Source organism: Xenopus laevis, chromosome 5S (assembly GCF_017654675.1).
Source record: "Xenopus laevis strain J_2021 chromosome 5S, Xenopus_laevis_v10.1, whole genome shotgun sequence".
NCBI classification, from domain to species: Eukaryota; Metazoa; Chordata; class Amphibia; order Anura; family Pipidae; genus Xenopus; species Xenopus laevis.
The window spans coordinates 112,400,885-112,420,966 of record NC_054380.1 but is presented as its reverse complement, the minus strand read 5'-3'; the positions used below and the strand labels follow the sequence as shown (position 1 = coordinate 112,420,966).

Sequence of the window (20,082 nt, the reverse complement as noted above, 5' to 3'; positions counted from 1 at the left end):
AATATCACTCTTCTTTGTCTGTACATATTCTTTTAGCTACCCACCCTAAATATTTTAGTAACCTTCTGGGATTTAGCTCTTTATATAAGAACCAATTTTAGTGCCAAGTGTCCTGTCAGCAAGATCTCTCATTAGTTTGAGTGAATGTTATCAAATGTATAGACCTCCCAAAGGGATTAGTATGCGATTCATTAATAGGAAGCAAGCAAACAGAACTATTTCACTAATGATTACAGATCAGGGACTTTGTCTCTGGTTTCCATTTCAGCGTTTCATTTTTCACACTTTGATAAATGAGGGAAGAATTGCCCAGATTCAAAACTCAGTTAAAAAAAGATTGAAATTCTTAATGTGTAATGTAAAGCCAGGTCCATTCTGACTAATACATGTTCCTGTGTCATAATTTGATATGAGAAATATACTTTAGGGTTTTATCTTTCCTTTTAATTATCCTAGCCCACAGGGAGTTGTCCATATTGACAGCACCATTACATTCAAGTATTCATTAAAAATGCAATACTTTAACTTCAATCACTAGTATCTCAGAGACACCCTATGAGCTTTAATACAGCAAACATAACACTTACATTCCTTTAGCCGTGTGGTTTCTTTGATGACCCACTAATACTGAGCAGAAAATCTAATAAATGCAGAAGCAGCAGCCAGAGAGCCCAGTAATATTTATCTCCTGCTGGAACATGCATGGTGAATGATTTTTATGTTGAAACCAATATGTGGTGTGGAAGGGAACGGCAAAGCCTTTGCAGATAATAAAATGTTTCCTCATATCCTTTTGTTTAACCCCCCCCCCCGCTAACTGCAATATTATGCTACTGAGTCCCTTGTGTACATTGCTATATAATGAAAGTTATATTCTTGATGACGCATTCGATTACTAAACCTACTTAACAATCTTTAATATAGGTCAGGCAGAGCTTCAGTGAAAAAACAAGAACTATAGTTCTTGCACACAAAGGTTCACTAGCGAAAGCACCTTCTTTAAATAGGATTCTGGTAGTTCTAGTAAATATTTTTATAAGTGTAATAAATCTTGTCTTGCCGGCAGATCTCAATCAAATATGGACCACAGACATAAAAGGGATATTTATCTAGTGCAGTAAAGTTTGCACCAGTAAAAGTCATAAACTTTCGTGTTTTCTACTTGTAATACTGAACTGGCGTCCTTGAATCCTTGAGTCCTTGAATCCTGCTCACCTGTCTATAGGTCTTTACATTCCATGATTGTCTAAGCTGTTTACATGGTATTAACATACAGTTAGAAGCTCTCAGTCACTTGCTAGTGGAAATTTAAATATGATCCCTCTTAATCCAGTTTAAGGATATCCTTCGCTAAACAGTACAGTGCATTGTAATGCAGCCCCAGAAACCTGGACCAATTGTATCGACTTTCAATGGCATTTTGTAGAGCTAATTTATATCACAGTAGTTTGGAGAATTAAGGTGCCCCAGAATAAATTGTAAATGACTCACCAAATAGTAAGTGTGGTCCGGGTGCACCAGCCCAGACCCCCAGCGTTAGGTAGCGGTACGGCCCTGCGGATGGAGCTGCAAATATACATTTTTTATCTTTGTACAAATAAAATATATATTTTTTAACTCATTTTCTTTGGTCCTGTGGATCTGTTTGAGTGACAGTTGGCTCCGCTTCTTCTTCATACCTATTTCGTAGAGCAAGCCTGTGAATAACTGGTTTGACTTAATGTTCTTATTTGTATTTTTCAGCTCCATCAACTGTAACCCAGATACAGCCAAAAGACATCACCAGGCACAGCGTGTCTTTGACTTGGCCAGAGCCTGAGCGAGCCAATGGCGTCATACTGGAATACGAAGTCAAGTATTATGAAAAGGTAAGTTCATTTTAAGTACAGAATCCCTTCAAATGACACTTTCTATCCCCCAGTAGAAAACTGTTATAGCGACACATCCTGCAAATATTGAAAAAATGGAACCTGAAAAAATGTGATACATTATTCGCTTATTTTTGTACAGGACCAGAATGAGCGTAGCTACCGCATTGTTAAGACAACCTCGCGGAGTGCAGACATCAAAGGTCTCAATCCCCTTACGGCCTATGTGTTCCATGTCCGTGCTCGAACTGCTGCAGGATATGGGGAGTTTAGTGGACCCTTTGAGTTCACCACTAATACAGGTAATGTTGAATTTTTATGTTACAGCATTGTTGCCATTTAATAATTGTAACTATGTATGCTGAGCTGGAGATTCTGCAGAGATGTGCAACCAAACTGGTTAGAGGATGGAAGATTTAAATTATGAGGGTAGACTGTCAAGGTTGGGGTTGTTTTCTCTGCAAAAAAGGCATTTGCAAGGGGACATGATTACACTTTACAAGTACATTAGAGGACATTATATAACAATAGCAGGGGACCTTTTTACCCATAAAGAGGGTCACTGCACCAGAGGCCACCCCTTCAGACTAGAGAAAAATAACTTTCATTTGAAGCAACGTAGGTGGTTCTTCACAGTCAGGACAGTGAGGTTGTGGAATGCACTGCCGGGTGATGGCTGATTCTGTTAATAGTGGCTTGGATAATTACTTGGACAGACATAATATCAAAGGCTATTGTGATACTAAACTCTATGCTTGGTTTTCATTTGGAGGGCTTGAACTTAATGGGCTTTTTTTCAACCTGATTTAACTATGTAACCATATCTTGATTCTATGATAATGCAGCTCCCTAGCTTCCAGCACTAAATACTGTAATTACCATGCTTTTATTACTTTTAGTGCCATCCCCTATGATTGGAGAAGGAGCCAGCCCCACTGTGCTTTTGGTGTCCGTTGCTGGAAGTATTGTCCTTGTGGTCATTCTCATTGCTGCTTTTGTCATCAGCAGAAGGTAAGAGCCCTGTGTAATGCAATACATCATTACTTTTTGCAATGCAGTGCCTATACATATAGGGTTAGCAGGAATTCGACTAGGAGCAAATCAGTACCTGGAGTTTGTTGCTATTTTTCTCGGTATACAAAAAGCAATGGGTTGCGGCTGTAGTGTTAGTTCAGTAAAGTAGTCATCCTCTGGATAGATTGGGGCCTTTATTTCAATAACAAAAAAAATAACTGTATCTTCCTGAGAACTTTCATAGCTATTTTTAAAATTGGCCTGTCGCTCCCCTTTCAGCTTTTGTCTACCTCCCTCTCCTGGGTGCAACTGCAGCCTGAAACAAAAGCAGCATTCTCTTATTAACATGGAAACATAACCCTCACATTAAAAGCTCCCTCCAAGAGCTTTAATTTCCTCAGCATAGAATATAGCACTGTAAGGCCATGATATCAGCAGGAGTCCCACTTGAAATTTAAATTAATTCCTCTGATTCCTGGGACCCTTTTTGTGTCAAATTTGCAGGAATAGCCCAGCACTTGGATCTCCCTCCAGTTGTTTGCAGTAGCAGCATCCGGCAGAAGATGAAGAGTCTTATATTAGGGTCTTACCCTAATATAAAGGATTCTGCAGTCTGTTTCCTCTAAATGAAACATGCACTTATAGCAGGCGCATCTTTAAATGAAGAGCACATATTGGAGTTATTCTCTTAAATAAATAGCATTGTCTATAAATAGAAGGCTATGTTGGATTGTAGCATTTTTGATAATACACTTCATTATCATTGCCCTATATTGTGCATTTATCTGAATACACTATGTTCAGCAGGCACATCACCAAACAATTCAATAGAATAGTGGGACACAATATATATGGCACAGCTTGCAGACTCCTTTATTACTATTTAACTCTAGCAGTAGCTTTTGTGAAGGCTTCTTTGCCCCATGCAGTGCCTTCAAGGGAAAGTTTGGCACCATTTTTCTTTTACCTTGAAAGAATATGAGGATTTATAGCTAAAGAGAAAATATCATTCTTTTAAGGTTACATTTCCCTTTTATGTTTAATTATTCTGTAGCACAAATATATGTTATTTTGCACAACATTCTTTCAGCATCAGCTTCCAAATAAAAGATTTTCACCTTATTTATCCTTGCAGGAGAAGCCTGTGTATGTGTGTGCTCATCATAATCCCTCGTTAATAACAGAGAGAGGGCTGATTTAGGTCAATATAAGGCAGGCAGTGATTGGCCCTCAATGGATTACTTTAGTAGAATATAAAACGTCAACCCTTTGCACTTTCATTGATTCCTCTTTAGTGTTAGCCTTAAAGCTGTCACGCGCAATGCAGCCGGGAGCCTGTGAGCTGACAAGCTTGCAGCTTCTAATGGGAATCCAAGCAGTTCTTGCTACATTTTAGTTTCACACACAAAACAAAGGTGCAGAGGGGTTGCCCTGTCTGAACTCTTTCTGGGCTCACAGCTATTCCGTCACCTCAATGCAATCTGTTTCAGAAAATTGCACCTTTTAGGGAGCTACCCCATAGTAACACAGGGAAGAATTCACAGATAAATCTTCCTTTTAGCGTTTCAGGCATTTAGTACAAGTTGGACACCCAGCTGTTAACACAGGCAAACAGATTTTAGCCAACATTTGCTTTCTATCTATAAGCAGAATTCCCACCCCTCTAGGTAAGTGTTCCAGGGTAGGTGACACATTTATTGGTTATGTGAGACACATTAAAGAGCATTTTTACACAGGTCAAGTGTTGCCTACCAGGTTTGTCATGTTATGTTCCGAAAAAGTGACCTCAGATAAAAAGTATGACCTTTCAATAGAGATATAACTCATGTTCTATTCTTTTGGCTAATTGTTTTGAATGGAATGATTCTGTAGTAGGTCTCCTTGGGCTGTAAGACTAGTCTACGTGGTAACTTCTGAGAAAGAAACTTTATCCAAGGAACTTCGACAGAGAGATTATGTTTTCATATTGCACTGAGCTGGTTGACTTTTCATATGTATTTTTTGAGAATTCCACCAGACTGATATATCTGGCTATCATTATTATAATATTTCTTAATATTCATTAAGACACAATTTTCTGAAAAGGACTATAAAACCTATGGGAAATAATTCTTATTTTTTATATAAAACTTTTGATGACCCCAATTTGTAATTGTAAGTTATGGAGCCAGTACAGTTTTTAGTTTGAGGTTGCTTGATTGGTCATGTTGCTGTGATCTCAAAGGGCAGACAATTGGCTCTACGCTCCACCAATTAACAATGTGGGAAGCCCTGTCCCTGCACATCACGGACTGGAATGTGCCTGCATGTTGTTATAACATGGCAAGCACTTGTTTTTGCTTTAAACCTGATATGTTTGTGCTGCAGATTGCTCATAATAGTAGCCAAACTCAGCTGTGTGTGTGTTTTATTTAAGTTTGTAGTTGTGTGCATTGGGCCATGTTTTTTTGTAGTGTGACCATCTGGGCCTTATACGTTTGGGTCTGCTTTGTTCTCCGTCAGATCCGCTGGTAGGTCACTGATCAAAGCCCCTGTGGCAATTTCATCTTGCAGCTTTTTGTTTGTGTTTACACTTGATAGATAAGTAGTTCCCACACAGGTATATATGAATTCCAATAGGCATCCCATTTTCTTGCTGAATCACCCTCTCCCTGAATCAAAAGCTGCTGTAGGGTATACAGTGCCCTGCTTTGTATTCCCTCCCCCCATAGATATTTTCTACCTGTTCTTTGTTATTTATAAGAGAGCCGTTTGTGTCAGACAGGTACCCTGCTTCTCTGCAACACAGCATGAGTTTCTGTTGAGTTGAGCAAAGACAATGGTTCCCTATTGCATGTAGGCTCCTTAAGTTCATGCAGGTGACAAGAGGCAGAGGAGGGAGAGTTTTATGCTAAGGTTATAATTAAAAATTCAAAGGCTTCAATTAGTGTTTTATCAGCAACCCTCTGTTACTTCGACAAAGCTTGTAGTTACTGTATAATCACAGATTGTCCTAATTGCCTTCCTCTATTCAACCCAACTCAATTCCTTCTTAAATCTGTGTCTAAATGTTGACCTAGTGGCATTCCTTGCAGGTTACATTTAAAAGACTCATTTAAATATAGACTCCAGACAATCTGTATACCTGGTTTATTTTTTAATCATCAGTGTCTCACAGTGAGAGAAACGTACGCTCCATAAAGCTATCTAACAGAATCAATATTGTATCAAAGTGAAGAGATGTGCGCTGCTTTACACAGCGTTTTTTTGCATGTACGGCAGCAACATGTGGCGTGCTCTAATTAAACGTTTTGTTGCCGAAGGTTTTCTGGCTCCTTTGGGAATAAAAAGGTTAATCCAATTCTGAAATATCTTCAGTGTAATTATTGCTCCCTGCCACAAGCCCTTGGTATCAGTGCAAGGTCACAGTTCTTCCCAAATCATGGCTTGCGCACAGTATCTGCTGTTATTTTACATTTACACTTTGTTTTCCTAGGGAGCCATCCTAAAGCTTCTGTTTTTGTTGCCCTACAGGCGGAGTAAATACAGTAAAGCCAAGCAAGAAGCAGATGAGGAAAAACATTTAAACCAAGGTAAAGTGATAATATTTATGTGAAATGAAAAATGATTATCCAAGCGATTACACCAATTTATAAAGGCACTTGAACTTGTTAGAGATAGGAGCAGATGATAGAAGCAGCAATCATTCATTAAGGGGGTCAGGCAGACAGTGGTAGAACCATATTGCTTCTTTTTCTCAATTTAATAAAGCTGCTAGAATTATAAAGAACACATTCGAATTCCAAATATTGACTGATTTACACGGATGCATTTTGGGGAACTGGATTTTTCAAGCATTCTCTTCAAACATTTCTCTATTTATTAAAAATCTATAATTCAGTGTTTCCAACTATTCATCTTTGGGTATTTCTAAATGTTCGAATGTGGTTGTTCACCTTAGGAGTGAAGACGTATGTGGACCCATTTACTTATGAAGATCCTAACCAGGCAGTCCGTGAATTTGCAAAGGAAATCGATGCCTCTTGTATTAAGATCGAAAAAGTCATTGGAGTAGGTGAGTTTCAGAATTCGGAACAAGGGGAACACAAATAATAACGAATACATAATGTCTCACAGCCCTTGAGGTCAATGTAAGGATTTACGTATTGATTTTTTTGTTTGTCAAAGGTGAATTTGGTGAAGTTTGTAGTGGGCGTCTGAAGGTCCCCGGAAAGAGAGAGATTTATGTTGCAATAAAGACTTTGAAAGCTGGTTACACTGATAAGCAGAGGAGAGACTTTCTAAGTGAGGCCAGCATCATGGGTCAGTTTGACCATCCCAACATCATCCACCTTGAAGGTGTTGTCACCAAATGTAAGTGCACCTTTCTCATAACTGCTTCAACCTTCCTCTAGGAACAGATGGTTTTGTAGGTCTGTAGTAGTGATATGAAAATATGACCTGATATTCTAGTATTAGGTCCCCATACACACATGCAGTTTCCGGCTCGGTATTGCATCACGGCTTTTAAAAAAGCTGACCGCCACGTAAATACACTTGCGTAATGTGCTGTTGCCGAAGCTTGAAACCGCTAAGTGTATTTACGGGGCGGTCAACTTCTTTAAAAACTGCGGCGCGGACTGTGGTTAAAGCGCACTGAAAAACTGCATTTGTGTCCCAGGCCGTAGCATAGCCAAACAATGATAGTATAGTAATGATTTAGTAGTCTTAAGGATCAGTTATCAGCTGCTGGCACTAGTCACTATAAGTTACTTGCTCATATAATTCCATTAACCTTTTTGACTCTCCAGGTGTTGCAAATGATAATTCCTAGGATGTTTGATAGTTGTAATTCTGCAAGAATGTCATGTTAGAGATGCCTGGGGTACAGTTTTAAACTGTAGCTGCTTTGATAATTAATACTTGTATCTAATTCTTTTCTGAAGTCTGTATCTTAAAACAGTGTCTATAATAATATTTGCCAACGTTATAGTAAACAGGAAGAGCTTCATTGTCTGCTATTTTATTGTCAAGTGAGCTGGGTGTGCTGTTTGTGTAGAGTACTTTTTGCAGGCTGCTTGCCCAATGTGATAATTTCAGAGTGTTTAATTGCTATTTTGGGTTCCAGTGTATGAGTTCTGTGGTGCACACCTGCATAGGCAATAAACTCTGGTACATGTTGCAGCCTGCACTTTTCATTAATGGCTCATATGCATGCTTTCAGTGCCAAAGCATTGTCTATACCTGCAGCTTTGCTGTACAGTAATGGTTTGCCTCCATTGAAAATGTTATGCTCACAGATTTACTATAAATTGTGTTTCTCTTCATAGTTATTTCCAGTTTTATTGGATTCTACTTTTTATTTTACTAAGCTGAAAGGATTACAACTTTTTCCTGTTGTCATCTAAATTAGTCATTATGATAGCAAGCATAAAAACAGAAGCAGAGAAGGAATAGTGTGAGTGAGTGAATGATACCTTTTGATTTCAGCTTAAATGCTTTTGAAGCCAAAACTTGGGGAAAAACATATTTTCTTTAGTTTTGTTTTTTAAGAGGGGCAAAAACACATGACAAAGCAAGAAACAGATGGCCATAATTTTTGTTGCATCTTACAATGTAAGAATATTTAACGGAATCATTGCCAAAAGCTTACAATGCAGTGGCCCTTTGTCACCCCAAGCAGCCATGTAAGATGCAATGCGGGTGCTTTAATGCACTTCAATTGTAGCTTTTAGGCTACTGCAGCCCAGCAGAACAATGTGTTGTAGGTTAAGGGATACAATGCAAGGCCTTTACTAATTTGAATTCTATTCATATTTATGTATTGATGGCCCTGCTTCTTTCTGATACGTTTCAGGTTCTTGATTCTAGATTCAAGCAGTATCTTATTATCATATCTGTGACTTATGAAACCATAACATTTGAATAATATCCCAGCAAGCAGAGTTTTAAAATATGCCACATCACTGGCAGCAGCAGAAAAGGGTTAGATTTAAAAAAAAAAAATCCTTTGTAGAAATCCTATACAAAATAAAAAAGGAATGCATTTCTGTATATATTCATATGGTAATGATGCTGCTGTAGCAGGAGCCACCTACTATGAACTGGTCATGGCATCCTTATGCAAGATTAGAAATCAGATGGAAAAGCTCAAAAATCCGACACAGCAAAAGAGGAAAGTTGAAGCAGGATAAGCAGCAAAAAGCAACCCCCAGGGTTTGTTCCATTATTAGAATGTAGAGAATATGTGTGCAGAACCCTCATACTGAGTAGCTGTTGGCTTTATGCAGTTGTTTTTAGTAATGATCATATCTGTGCTTTGAATTGCCAGGCAAGCCAGTGATGATAATTACCGAGTACATGGAGAACGGATCCTTGGATGCATTCCTTCGAGTAAGTTATTGGTAACATTTTTATGTAATCTTTTGTTTTTGCAGAGGCATAGGCCAGATATTTGGTGCATCAAACCAAATAGGCATGCCCTGTTTCATTTGCTAGTACCAATGAAGTTTAATAAGAAAATATACCTTGCTGTTCTTGCATGTATTTTTTTTAAAAGGACATGCACAGACACAACATGTTTGTGTTAACAGAGAAATTCTTTCCTTCGTATTTGCATCTTTACATCTGTCTGGGAGGTGCTATAGTCTAGCAGTGTTAATATACCTATATTTCATTGCCACCAGGGGTGCAGCTGCTGCAGGGTGTAAGTAGAATTTGTAGTTTAGCCTCTGTAAGCAATATGACATCACCCCTGCCATGTATAAATGGTATGTTCTCTGCCCTTTTTAATGCATGACCTACATTTTCAAAATTCCAACATTCCAACACATGGGAGCTATGGTGGTTGGGACATTATCTAATTTGTATGATATACCACTGTCCTTTGAACTTGTTTAATGTAGTAAATTTCAAGCCTGAAATGCAGAGCAATGAATAGTGCAGGCAAAACTCCCGCCCAGGATGTTGTGCTAGTGATTTTGCTTAGGAAAATAAGATAATTGCAGCTGTGCATACCAGAAAGTATTGTGGCAAGAAAATGATGAACAACCTCCAAAGTTCATTAAACCTTACTTATTTCCACTGCATACTTTCACTGTACCAGTGAAAAGGGATTGTGTATGCTCAGCTTCCCGACTGTGTTAGGTTGTTTTCTCTGAATGGGGCCTGATTAGGCGACATGTTTACTTAGCTGTGCATAGGTGAATTACCCATAGCAGATTTCAGTAAATTCAATGATGCTTTAATTACTTCAGATTTGTTGTGTTGTAGCTTGCCTAGACTATGGCATCTTTTATCTGTGTTCTAGAATCCTGATCCCACAGATCTCTTTGGGTCTTTCATCCACCTAGTATTTAGTGCATTTGCGCTTCTCACTATTTACGCTAATCACTTCCTCATTTAAGATATTACAGTGGGAGAAGTAAGTACTTCCTTAAAAGATCCTTGGGCCTAAGCTGATTATTTTCTTTCAGAAGAATGACGGGCGGTTTACGGTGATACAGCTTGTGGGAATACTGCGTGGCATTGGGTCTGGAATGAAATACCTCTCAGATATGAGTTATGTACATCGGGACCTAGCTGCTCGTAATATCCTTGTGAACAGCAATCTAGTCTGTAAGGTCTCTGACTTCGGCATGTCTCGAGTGCTGGAAGATGACCCTGAAGCAGCCTACACAACCAGGGTAAGTAGATGCATCAATTCTAAATTTAATTAGGGAAAATACAAGGCCCTCAGGTCTAAAGCTGGACATACATGCCCCGATTTGGTTGAACAGTTTGGCCAATTTGACCATACTACCTGACCATCTGGTCGATTGAGGATTATGATAAACACAAATATGTTTGTGCATGTTAATAATGATTCCTGATAAAAAATGTGCATTGGCTGGCCAAAAGGAATTACACTTCCTGCTATTCCATCGTTCCGTTTCCCATTGTACAGTGAATCACTTGGAGTATTATATAGGTCATTGCTGGTCTAATCTGTTGCCTTTCTAGTTATTGTTAAAATTACCAGCCCATTAGGGAATGCTGGGAGTTGTAGTTTAACTTGTATAGGCACAGGCTGTAAGGTAGAGAGATACCTTGAATAAATATAGCAGGTGCTAGTTAAAAACCCATTCATATTCTAGTGGTGCCTACATAGAAACATTTTTTTCCGCATTAGCAAATTGACTTTTGTATCCCTAGACACTTTAGATACAATGCACTTTGAACCAAGTACAACTGCTTTGGAAGGTATAAACAGACCTGCACTTAGCGGCAGCCAAGGCATCTGACCCTACTTTCAGAATGTAGAATACCATTGTTTTCATGGTGCATTCCAATGTCTCAGAATACTGCCGTTTACATAAACAGTTCCAAGTAAAGTAGAAAGCACTAGTGCAAGAGGGAGGGGGATATGGGAAAGGAACACTTTGTGTATTACCACAACAATAAGTTGTATCAGCAGTAGGATCTCAGCCAACTGAATCGAGAAGTTCCTTTTTAGAAACCTGGCTGAGCTTGTTATGGAAGCCAAACCCTTGCTGGCTTTTCCTTTAATTGAAGACACACCAGCACAGATCTTGTTACCTTAATTGTTGCACTTCCTAGGAAACAGTCAGTCTTTAGAAGTAACATCATAACATGATATAGTTTAAAGAAATGATGTACTGAAATGTATACCATCAAAATTACAGAAGAAACCGCTCCTCTTGTCCCTAATAAAAAATTATTTTAGTATCTGTCTAAATGGAAAATATGAAACATCAAACATGAAACAGTAGTTATAGGACAGATGGGCACTGATATTTAAACTCTCTCCCATATACAGTTATTGTGAATTCTAAGTGCATTAGTAGAAGACTGGTCTACTGTGATCCTTGCATTAACTGACCTGTGCCTTTTTTAGGGTGGCAAGATCCCGATCCGATGGACAGCACCAGAAGCTATTGCGTACAGGAAATTCACCTCTGCCAGCGATGTCTGGAGCTATGGCATTGTCATGTGGGAAGTCATGTCTTATGGAGAGAGGCCCTACTGGGATATGTCCAATCAAGACGTAAGTATTTGATCATGAGAGCTTAACTGCATTGATTACTGTGCTCTGCCGCTGGTCATAGGACTGCAGAATCCTCTTGTGCGCCTACAAAGAAATGTATTGATAAATGCAACAGTGGAATCGGTTTAATACATCATTAACAAACTCATTGCTTAAAGAACTTTGTAAAACATAGAGCCATGTGTCATTAAATCTAGAGTCAATTAAATTGACTATCCCTAGAGGACATTAAAAAAAAAAGAGATTCACTAAATGGACCTTCATAAATTATGCAGATCTTTTTTAACTGTACCATCTGGACAGCATCTTACAAGATCAGCCACAGGCAGCTGTCTCTGGGTGACCCACTGAAAACTAAGAATATCAACCAGGGGGAATGGTACAGATGTATTTCTTAGGAGGATTCTAGAAGGAAGCTTTGTTTCTAAAGACAGGTGATCCCTTCCATATCAAGAAGAGCTTGTAACATTTTTCCAGACAAACACGAGTTACACATCTAGCTCCCTTTCTTGCCAGAAATAGGGATATTTTCAATATTATGAGGGTCAGCCTGGGCCTTCACATCCTGTTATATGAGACAGACAACATGAATTCAGAAATTGTGTTGACTTGGGGCTGACCAGTATTTCAAAATGAAGCAGAACCTACTTTTTTTAGACTTTTACTTAATCATAAACCTAAACACCATATGATATGCCCTCTGTTTTAGGTTAAACTGTGTTAGATTAATAATGATCTACAAATATATATATATATATATATATATATATATATATATATATATATATATATATATATATATATATATATATATATAGATGTATATTGTGGGCAGTTTTATGGCTGGAAGTGTTAGTCATTCATTAAATGAAGAAGATGATAGCTCTTGCAAATGCAACAGAGGATTTGAACGCATATATTATTGGGGTTTTAAGGGAACAACAAATTAATTAATTTAATTACAATCTTCATTATGTTCTTTAAGGTTATTAAAGCAATCGAGGAAGGATACAGGCTGCCCCCACCAATGGACTGCCCTATCGCACTGCATCAGCTCATGTTGGACTGCTGGCAGAAGGAGCGTAGTGACCGACCAAAGTTTGGGCAAATAGTCAGCATGCTGGATAAGCTCATCAGGAACCCAAACAGTTTGAAAAGGACTGGTCTGGACAATTCAAGGTCAGTAGAACCATTTTCCTGTTAGTTTGCAAAAGTAAATGTATGTGGGTCATTCCTGATCTCGGTAATTAGGCAGAGAGATTTTGTCTTGCCTTGGGAGCAGATGCTAAAAAATCGAGGCAGCTCCAATCCTTTTCAAATAAAACAAAGTATTGTATTACATACAAGCCCAGACGGATGTAAAAAAATATGATTCAGCCAATTACTCTCCACTGGCCATTGGTGGCTATTTTGTAGCCAACACATTACCGAGGATAGGTTACAATCCCACTGGGAAGCTATCATCACACAGCAATATCTGCATCAATGTGCTAAATTATTCAGGGAGGAGAGAACGATAACAGCAAGTGTTTAATTCTGCCCCCCTCTCCTCCCCCCTGACCCTGAATAAGTCACTGATCAGTTTACATTTGTAACCGCACTGTACAGCCTTTTAAGTATGTGTGTTTAGAGATATTGATTGGGTACTTTAGAAAGCACGCTGATTCCCTTGGGCAGTCACTGAAAAACTGCAGAAATGATTGGATTCATTGGGCATTATTATACAGCCCTTGCCTTCATGCAAAAATTTATCATTGTCTATACGCCGAGACTTTACTAGTGCTTAAAATGTAAATTTCTAAAATATAAGGAAAAAACTATGTTTGAAGAAAAGCAACTATTTTCACAATGCAAAACTCTTATTGTGTTGCCTGCAGGAAGGCCTCTTTAATTCAACCCAGTAACTGTTATGGCTTGCCTCATATCCCTGGGAAAAAAAAAGGTTTTAATAAAACTTCTCCTTTGTTCATTTCTTGAGCACAAAATGGATAGTCTGGCTGTTTTCTCCATACAAATAAAAAATTCAAAGAAAGTTTGGCACTTTATACACAAACTCCAGTATATGTTACTAATCACGGCGGTGAATCTGCTAAAGCAATTACTCTGAAGGCCTAAAGCAGAGGGAGATGTGGAGAATTACATTCTTCAGATCAAACTTCAAAGAACCACTTTTTCCAGCCAATTCTATGGTATGGGTTGACCAGGAACACATTGATTAAAGAGGGGACTATCTTCTCGGCAAGCTGGGCTTTGCTTTCTGGGCACTTGCCAAGAATAAAATTGATTGGGATGTTTCATTGGAAATGACACCAGAGTGTGGGATGAAATGAGGATAAGAGTCTTTTTGCTCTTTCTATTGCTTATCACACAATATATAGTGATGACCCATCATCTGACACAGCAAAATATTTACCTTAACCTGGTAGTTTGGCCAGCAAGAAAGCTGATAAGTCTTTAGTCATGCTGGCACTGTATTATGCTTTTAAGACCGATATACTGTGTATAGATTAGTGCTTGCTCAGCATCCAAAGCAATTTATAGACAGCTGGAGGATTCTGTTTAGAGGTTTTCTGCTACCATGCCCCTTGTACAGAGCTACAGGAATATCTTCTTTGAAGAAAAATACAAATACCTTAATATAATAAATTATATTAAGGAATTTAATAATAAATTCCTTAATATAGTTAGGGGTCCATTTACTAAGGGTCGAAGTGAATTTTCGAATTCAAAAACTTCGAAGTAATTTTTGGGTACTCCAACCATCGAATAGGTCAAAATTCGGTTAGAATTGAAAGCGCTTCACAGATTCGACCATTTGAAAATCGAAGTACTGTGTCTTTAAAAAATTTCGACTTCGCCACCTTAAACCTGCCGAATTGCTGTTTATCCTATGGGGGTCCTCCTAGAACCTCTCTGAGTTTTTGGCTCAGTTTTTAAAAGACAAAGTTTTTTTTGTACGATTCTTCAAATCGTTCCATTTGAAGGATTAAATCGGTTGATCGAACGATTTTTACTTCGATCGAGAATGCTTGAAAAAATACTTAGACTATCGAAGTATCAAATTCGATGATCTAATTTTTTTTTCGATGGTTGAAGTTTTTTAACTTCGAAATTCAACCCTTAGTAAATGTGCCCCTTAATGTCAGGTGATAGCCTGGAGCATCCAGTGGCTCGTGAGTAACATGTTGCTCACCAACCCTTAGGATGTTGCTCCAGTGGCCCCAAAGCAGGTGCATATTATTGAATTCCAGGCTTGTAGGCAAGTTTTGGTTACATAAAAACCAAGTGTACTGCCAAACAGAGTCTCCTGTAGGCTGACAGTCCACATAGGGGCTACCAAATAGCCAATTACAGCCCTTTTTTGGCACCCCAGTTTTTGCATGCCTATGTTGCTCCCCAACTCTTTATTTTTGAATGTGGCTCACGGGTAAAAAAAAAGTTGGGGACCCCTGGCCTGGAGGATTGGTATATAAATGAACTTTTAAAAATGCTTTATTCACAAAGTCTGCTGTATGTTTGATGCTCTCCTAATCTTGCCTGAACATAAAGTCAATCTCCTGTTTCTTTACTGCTGATTTTAGCAGAACAAATACGACTCTGCTGGACCCCAGCTCGCCTGAATGGTCCCAGGTGGCTTCTGTGCTTGATTGGCTGCAGGCCATCAAAATGGAAAGATACAAAGATAACTTCACAGCGGCCGGATACACCAGCTTGGAAGCAGTCGTGCATGTAAATCAAGAGTAAGTGCGCGCTTTGTACTATGTGATAAAGATATCATAGGGGGATCTAGCTGCCCAGTTATCGATATTATTATTAATAGAAGTGATGACATAGAGGTACAACCATGCATTGATGCTTAATTACTTGGGTTTTCCTTGAAATGTCAACACAGGCCCATAGAACTTTGCCGAGGTATCGGTGCTGTTTGGCTCTCCCAAGATGGCAGGAGCTAAGGTTAATGCACATAAGCCAATTCTGTATGGAGTAAAATAACGAGGGTTAATTGCCAATAAATAAACAAGACATTAATATAATATACATTTTAAAAGAGTTCAACTACTATAACATTAACATTTCTTTTCCTTTTTTCTCTTAGTGACCTGACCAGGATTGGCATTAGTTCCCCTTCACACCAGAACAAGATTCTGAGCAGTGTTCAGGGAATGAGGACCCAGATGCAGCAAATTCAAGGCAGGATGGTTCCTGTTTGAAGCTGCAGGATGCCAAGGGGGGGAATGTACTCAGAACTCTTGAATACAAAATTAGTTTACCTCATCCATGCACTTTAATTGAAGAACTGCACTTTTTTTACATTATCCTCACCCCATGGGACAAGGACTTTGCAGAAGTATTTGGGGATAAGCCGAAACTCATTTAACTTGGAACACATTTTTGGAAGATCGTTTGAAACTTGGTGAAGTGTTTTTGTTTATGCGATTTACAAGACTTTAATCTTCTTCTCATGGATTATTTTACTTGTATCATGGATATGTCTAAGCAATCAGAAAAAACAAGAAAAAAAAGGAAACCTTCACCAGTGTGGCGAAGTGAACCATCTTGTGATCTGCTGTTAAAGAGACAGAGCATTCTTGTGGGGAAGGAGGCAGACGTCCTATCTATCTATGATTGGTTGATCCTGGAAACTGTCTGTGCTCACTGGCTGGCTGACAGATTATTATTGGATAGTGCCTGAACTCCTTGTAAATGAAAGATTATATATTTGCCTGTGCTTGTGCTGCTAATGAATATCCAATGTCAAAGAAGGATAATAAGGTAAGACTTGTTGCTCCTTGTGTGACCACACCCATTTAATGTTCAACAGCTAATGATTCCCATATATATACATATAAGTACATATATACTGTCACAGGGCTTGAGAACTGATGCTATAGCCTTTAATACACTAAGGGGCCAATTCGAGTGAAGGAATAGAAGAAAAAATATTTCGAATTTCGAAGTGTTTTTTTGGCTACTTCGACCATCGAATGGGCTACTTCGACTTCAAATCGAAGGTTTCGAACTAAAAATCGTTCGACTATTCGACCATTCGATAGTCGAAGTACTGTCTCTTTAAGAAAAAACTTCGACCCCCTAGTTCGCCACCTAAAAGCTACCGAACCCAATGTTAGCCTATGGGGAAGGTCCACAAAGGCTTGGCTAACTTTTTTTGGTCGAAGGATAATCCTTCGATCGTTGGATTAAAATCCTTCGAATCGTTCGATTCAAAGGATTTAATAGTTCGATCGAACGATTATTCCTTCGTATTTGAAGTCGAAGGATTTCATTCCCAGTCGAATATCGAGGGTTAATTAACCCTCGATATTCGACCCTTGATGAATTTGCCCCTAAAAATGTATTAGCTTTTTTCCATAGTTTTGTTTTGTGTGTGTGCTGTTTCCATTTTGCGGAATACATTGTTGTATTTGAGGTTGTTGCTATTGGAATATTATTGAGACATAGGAGTGACTGAGACTACAGATGAGGTTTTAGGGGTGTTTTTTAAATATGAAATATTAGGCAGTTAGAGGGTGAGTGTAAATTAATTCTGCATTATTACCTTATTAAGTGGAATATAATTGAAAATCGCTTAAGTACCATTACACTGCAATAAAGATAGATACAACGCTGCATGGAATACAAACACTCTTCTTTCTGATTTCAGGGATTCTCATTTGTCTTTCTTCATCAACCCATGAGAAACTGGAGCAAGAAGTCATCAGAGATCAGAGCCATTTATTTTTAGGAACTTCAGAGACGGGTCAGCGGAATGTCACAGTAGAATGTTAAAACACCAATGTTGCTTCTCCAGCAAGAACATGGATTTTCTCCAGCACCACAAGATTCTGCAGGTCTTCCTCTCCATTTCATGTCATGCCTTATGACTTCCCGAATGAGTCCATGTTGTCTACAGCAGTCTTGGTCCAGGATAAACAAAATAATGCATTGCCTGCAGTAAACCCTTGTTGGGTATCATCAAAGAGAATAATCATTTTAAAAAGGGAATAATGGCACTTCAGATCCACATCCAAACTAGGATTTTCGTTTTTGTGTTGTGAACTGTGCTTTGCTACAAAGACGTGAAACACTAGTAGCTATTGCCTGGGACAGAACTAAATGCCAAATAACCTTAATAAGGGACTGAGCAAGTAACGGGCAAGGGACTTTTTTTACGTTTTGGTGTGCCCATAGAAGAGCAGCGATGATGCACTACCATTGGGGCCATCCAATCCTCTCTTGGTTGAGGCCTCTGTAATATAACATTATAAAAGACTTTCCTTTCACAATAAGAAATATGCAATTTCACAAGAGAAAAGCATCTTTACTGGTCATAGTGACAACCATAAAGAGTTACCAAATTAGCATATTTATATCTATAAATTCACTTTCCCAAAATGTGTTTTTGTACTCAATGCCCACTTTGAATTCAGATTCTTAGAGTTGCAGGAGGGTAACAATAAAGGGTTATTTGGATACACTTGGAACACACGGCATAATCCTTATGTTAGTTTGGAGAGAAATGTCAGAGCTTAATGCTACAGTTTCTCTGTGGGTTTTTAGCTTCTCTGTAGAGCTCCTAAAACCAATGATGCTAGGACTGTTATCAGCAATGAGGGTAATAAAAGGCTTGTGGTAGCCATCTGGGTCTTCAGTAGGAAAAGGAAAGTTTTGCATTTCACAAATAAGATCAGGTTTCTTCCATGCTGTAAATGTATAAGATATACAGAAGGCACCCAACATATGGGGAAACAATGACATTTTCTCAAGAATAATTAAATAAATTGCTCATACAATAAACTGCCTTTTGGCATTGTATCTGAAAGTTCTTCTAACCCTCATAAAGTTATCAGACATACCCAGCATTAAAGGGCCAACATTTGTCAACAGCATTTGGTCCAACACATACTGCAGTTCTCCAAACCGTTGATGGTAGGATGATCTGACTGCTTTGGAAAACTGATGTGGACCAGCCATTTACATCAGTAGGAACATGGACTGGTGGTTGAGAAGAAGACCTAGTTCAGAAACTGTAGCCCCATAATGCTTTCTTTGTTACTGCCAAAAAAAGAAAAAGATTGCAAATGTATCCCCAGCAATATGTGAAGCCTAATGGGAGTCATTAACACTTTTGTACTGGCCCCTTTAGCATCAAAAAAAGACATCATTCATGCGATTGGTCTTTAACAGTATTTTTCTTCCTTGTTTTTAACCCCAGTGAACCTTAACTAGAGAATTAAATCAAAAGGGAAATTTATATTTTTTATGTCACTGCAAAAGATGAGTATTAATTTAGCTTCTACTAAAATAAGACGTCACAGAGCATTCTAATTGGTTCACGTATTGGTTAAAAATATGTATGTTTGCAGTCCTTTATTATTTTGTTTCCCCCCCCCCCCACTTTGTTTTTGCTGGAGGGAAGAGTAACTGGTTCCTCTTCCCTTGTTGTTAGGTACGCATAACTTATCTCGTTTATTTATGGTCTTTTTATACCTAGTTTGTAAAATTGTAAAATAGAAAAGTTAATGCAAATGTTTGCATTCCGGAGAAAATATTAATAATGAAAAAAAAATTTACAAAAATAAAGTAGTTAAATATAAGCAATTGTGGTCGCTGTGTGATATGTCTGGGGCATGGGGATGGTTAAGTTCTTTGTATGTCACAAAAGCTCATGTATGACTGTGTTTAAGCAAAAATCGGCACGATTGTTAGGTGTACTAACACTATTCATTAAAGGTACATTATCCGGAAAACCTTTATCCAGAAAGCTCTAAATTACGGGAAGGCCAAGTTAATCAAATATTTTACATTTTTAAACAACAAAATAATCTCCTATTTCTCTGTAATAATAAGGTATCAGATCCATTATCTGGAAACCCGTTATCCAGAAAGCTCTGAAAAGTGAGTTCCCTTTCCTCTCTTATAATAAAACGGTAGCTTGTACTTGATCCAAACTAAGATATAATTAATCCTTATTGGAGGCAAAACCAGCCTAGTGGGTTTATTTAATGTTTACATGATTTTCTTGTAGACAAGGTATGAAGATCCAAATCATCGGAAAGGCCCAGGTCCGAGCATTCTGGATAACAGGTCCCATACCTGTAGCTTGAACTTGATCCCAACTAATATATAATTAATCCTTATTGGAGGCAAAAAATCCTATTGGGTTTAATTCATGTT

General features: G+C 38.4%; 1 protein-coding gene across 4 annotated transcripts in view; it reads left to right on the top strand.

Moving 5' to 3' along the window:
* The window catches only part of epha4.S (EPH receptor A4 S homeolog), a 55,070-nt gene extending 35,568 nt beyond the window's left edge, over nt 1–19,502 (top strand). Inside the window, exons 6-18 of one of the 4 annotated variants that reach the window (XM_018264613.2) lie at nt 1,744–1,868; nt 2,011–2,170; nt 2,768–2,879; nt 6,396–6,454; nt 6,823–6,936; nt 7,050–7,235; nt 9,193–9,254; nt 10,340–10,546; nt 11,758–11,907; nt 12,893–13,086; nt 15,489–15,647; nt 16,004–16,680; nt 17,570–19,502. In XM_018264613.2, the coding sequence (XP_018120102.1) occupies nt 1,744–1,868; nt 2,011–2,170; nt 2,768–2,879; nt 6,396–6,454; nt 6,823–6,936; nt 7,050–7,235; nt 9,193–9,254; nt 10,340–10,546; nt 11,758–11,907; nt 12,893–13,086; nt 15,489–15,647; nt 16,004–16,118 (1,643 nt within the window). In that variant the 3' untranslated portion in view covers nt 16,119–16,680; nt 17,570–19,502. 4 annotated transcript variants of the gene reach the window in all.
* The last annotated feature ends 580 nt before the right edge of the window (nt 19,503–20,082 follow it).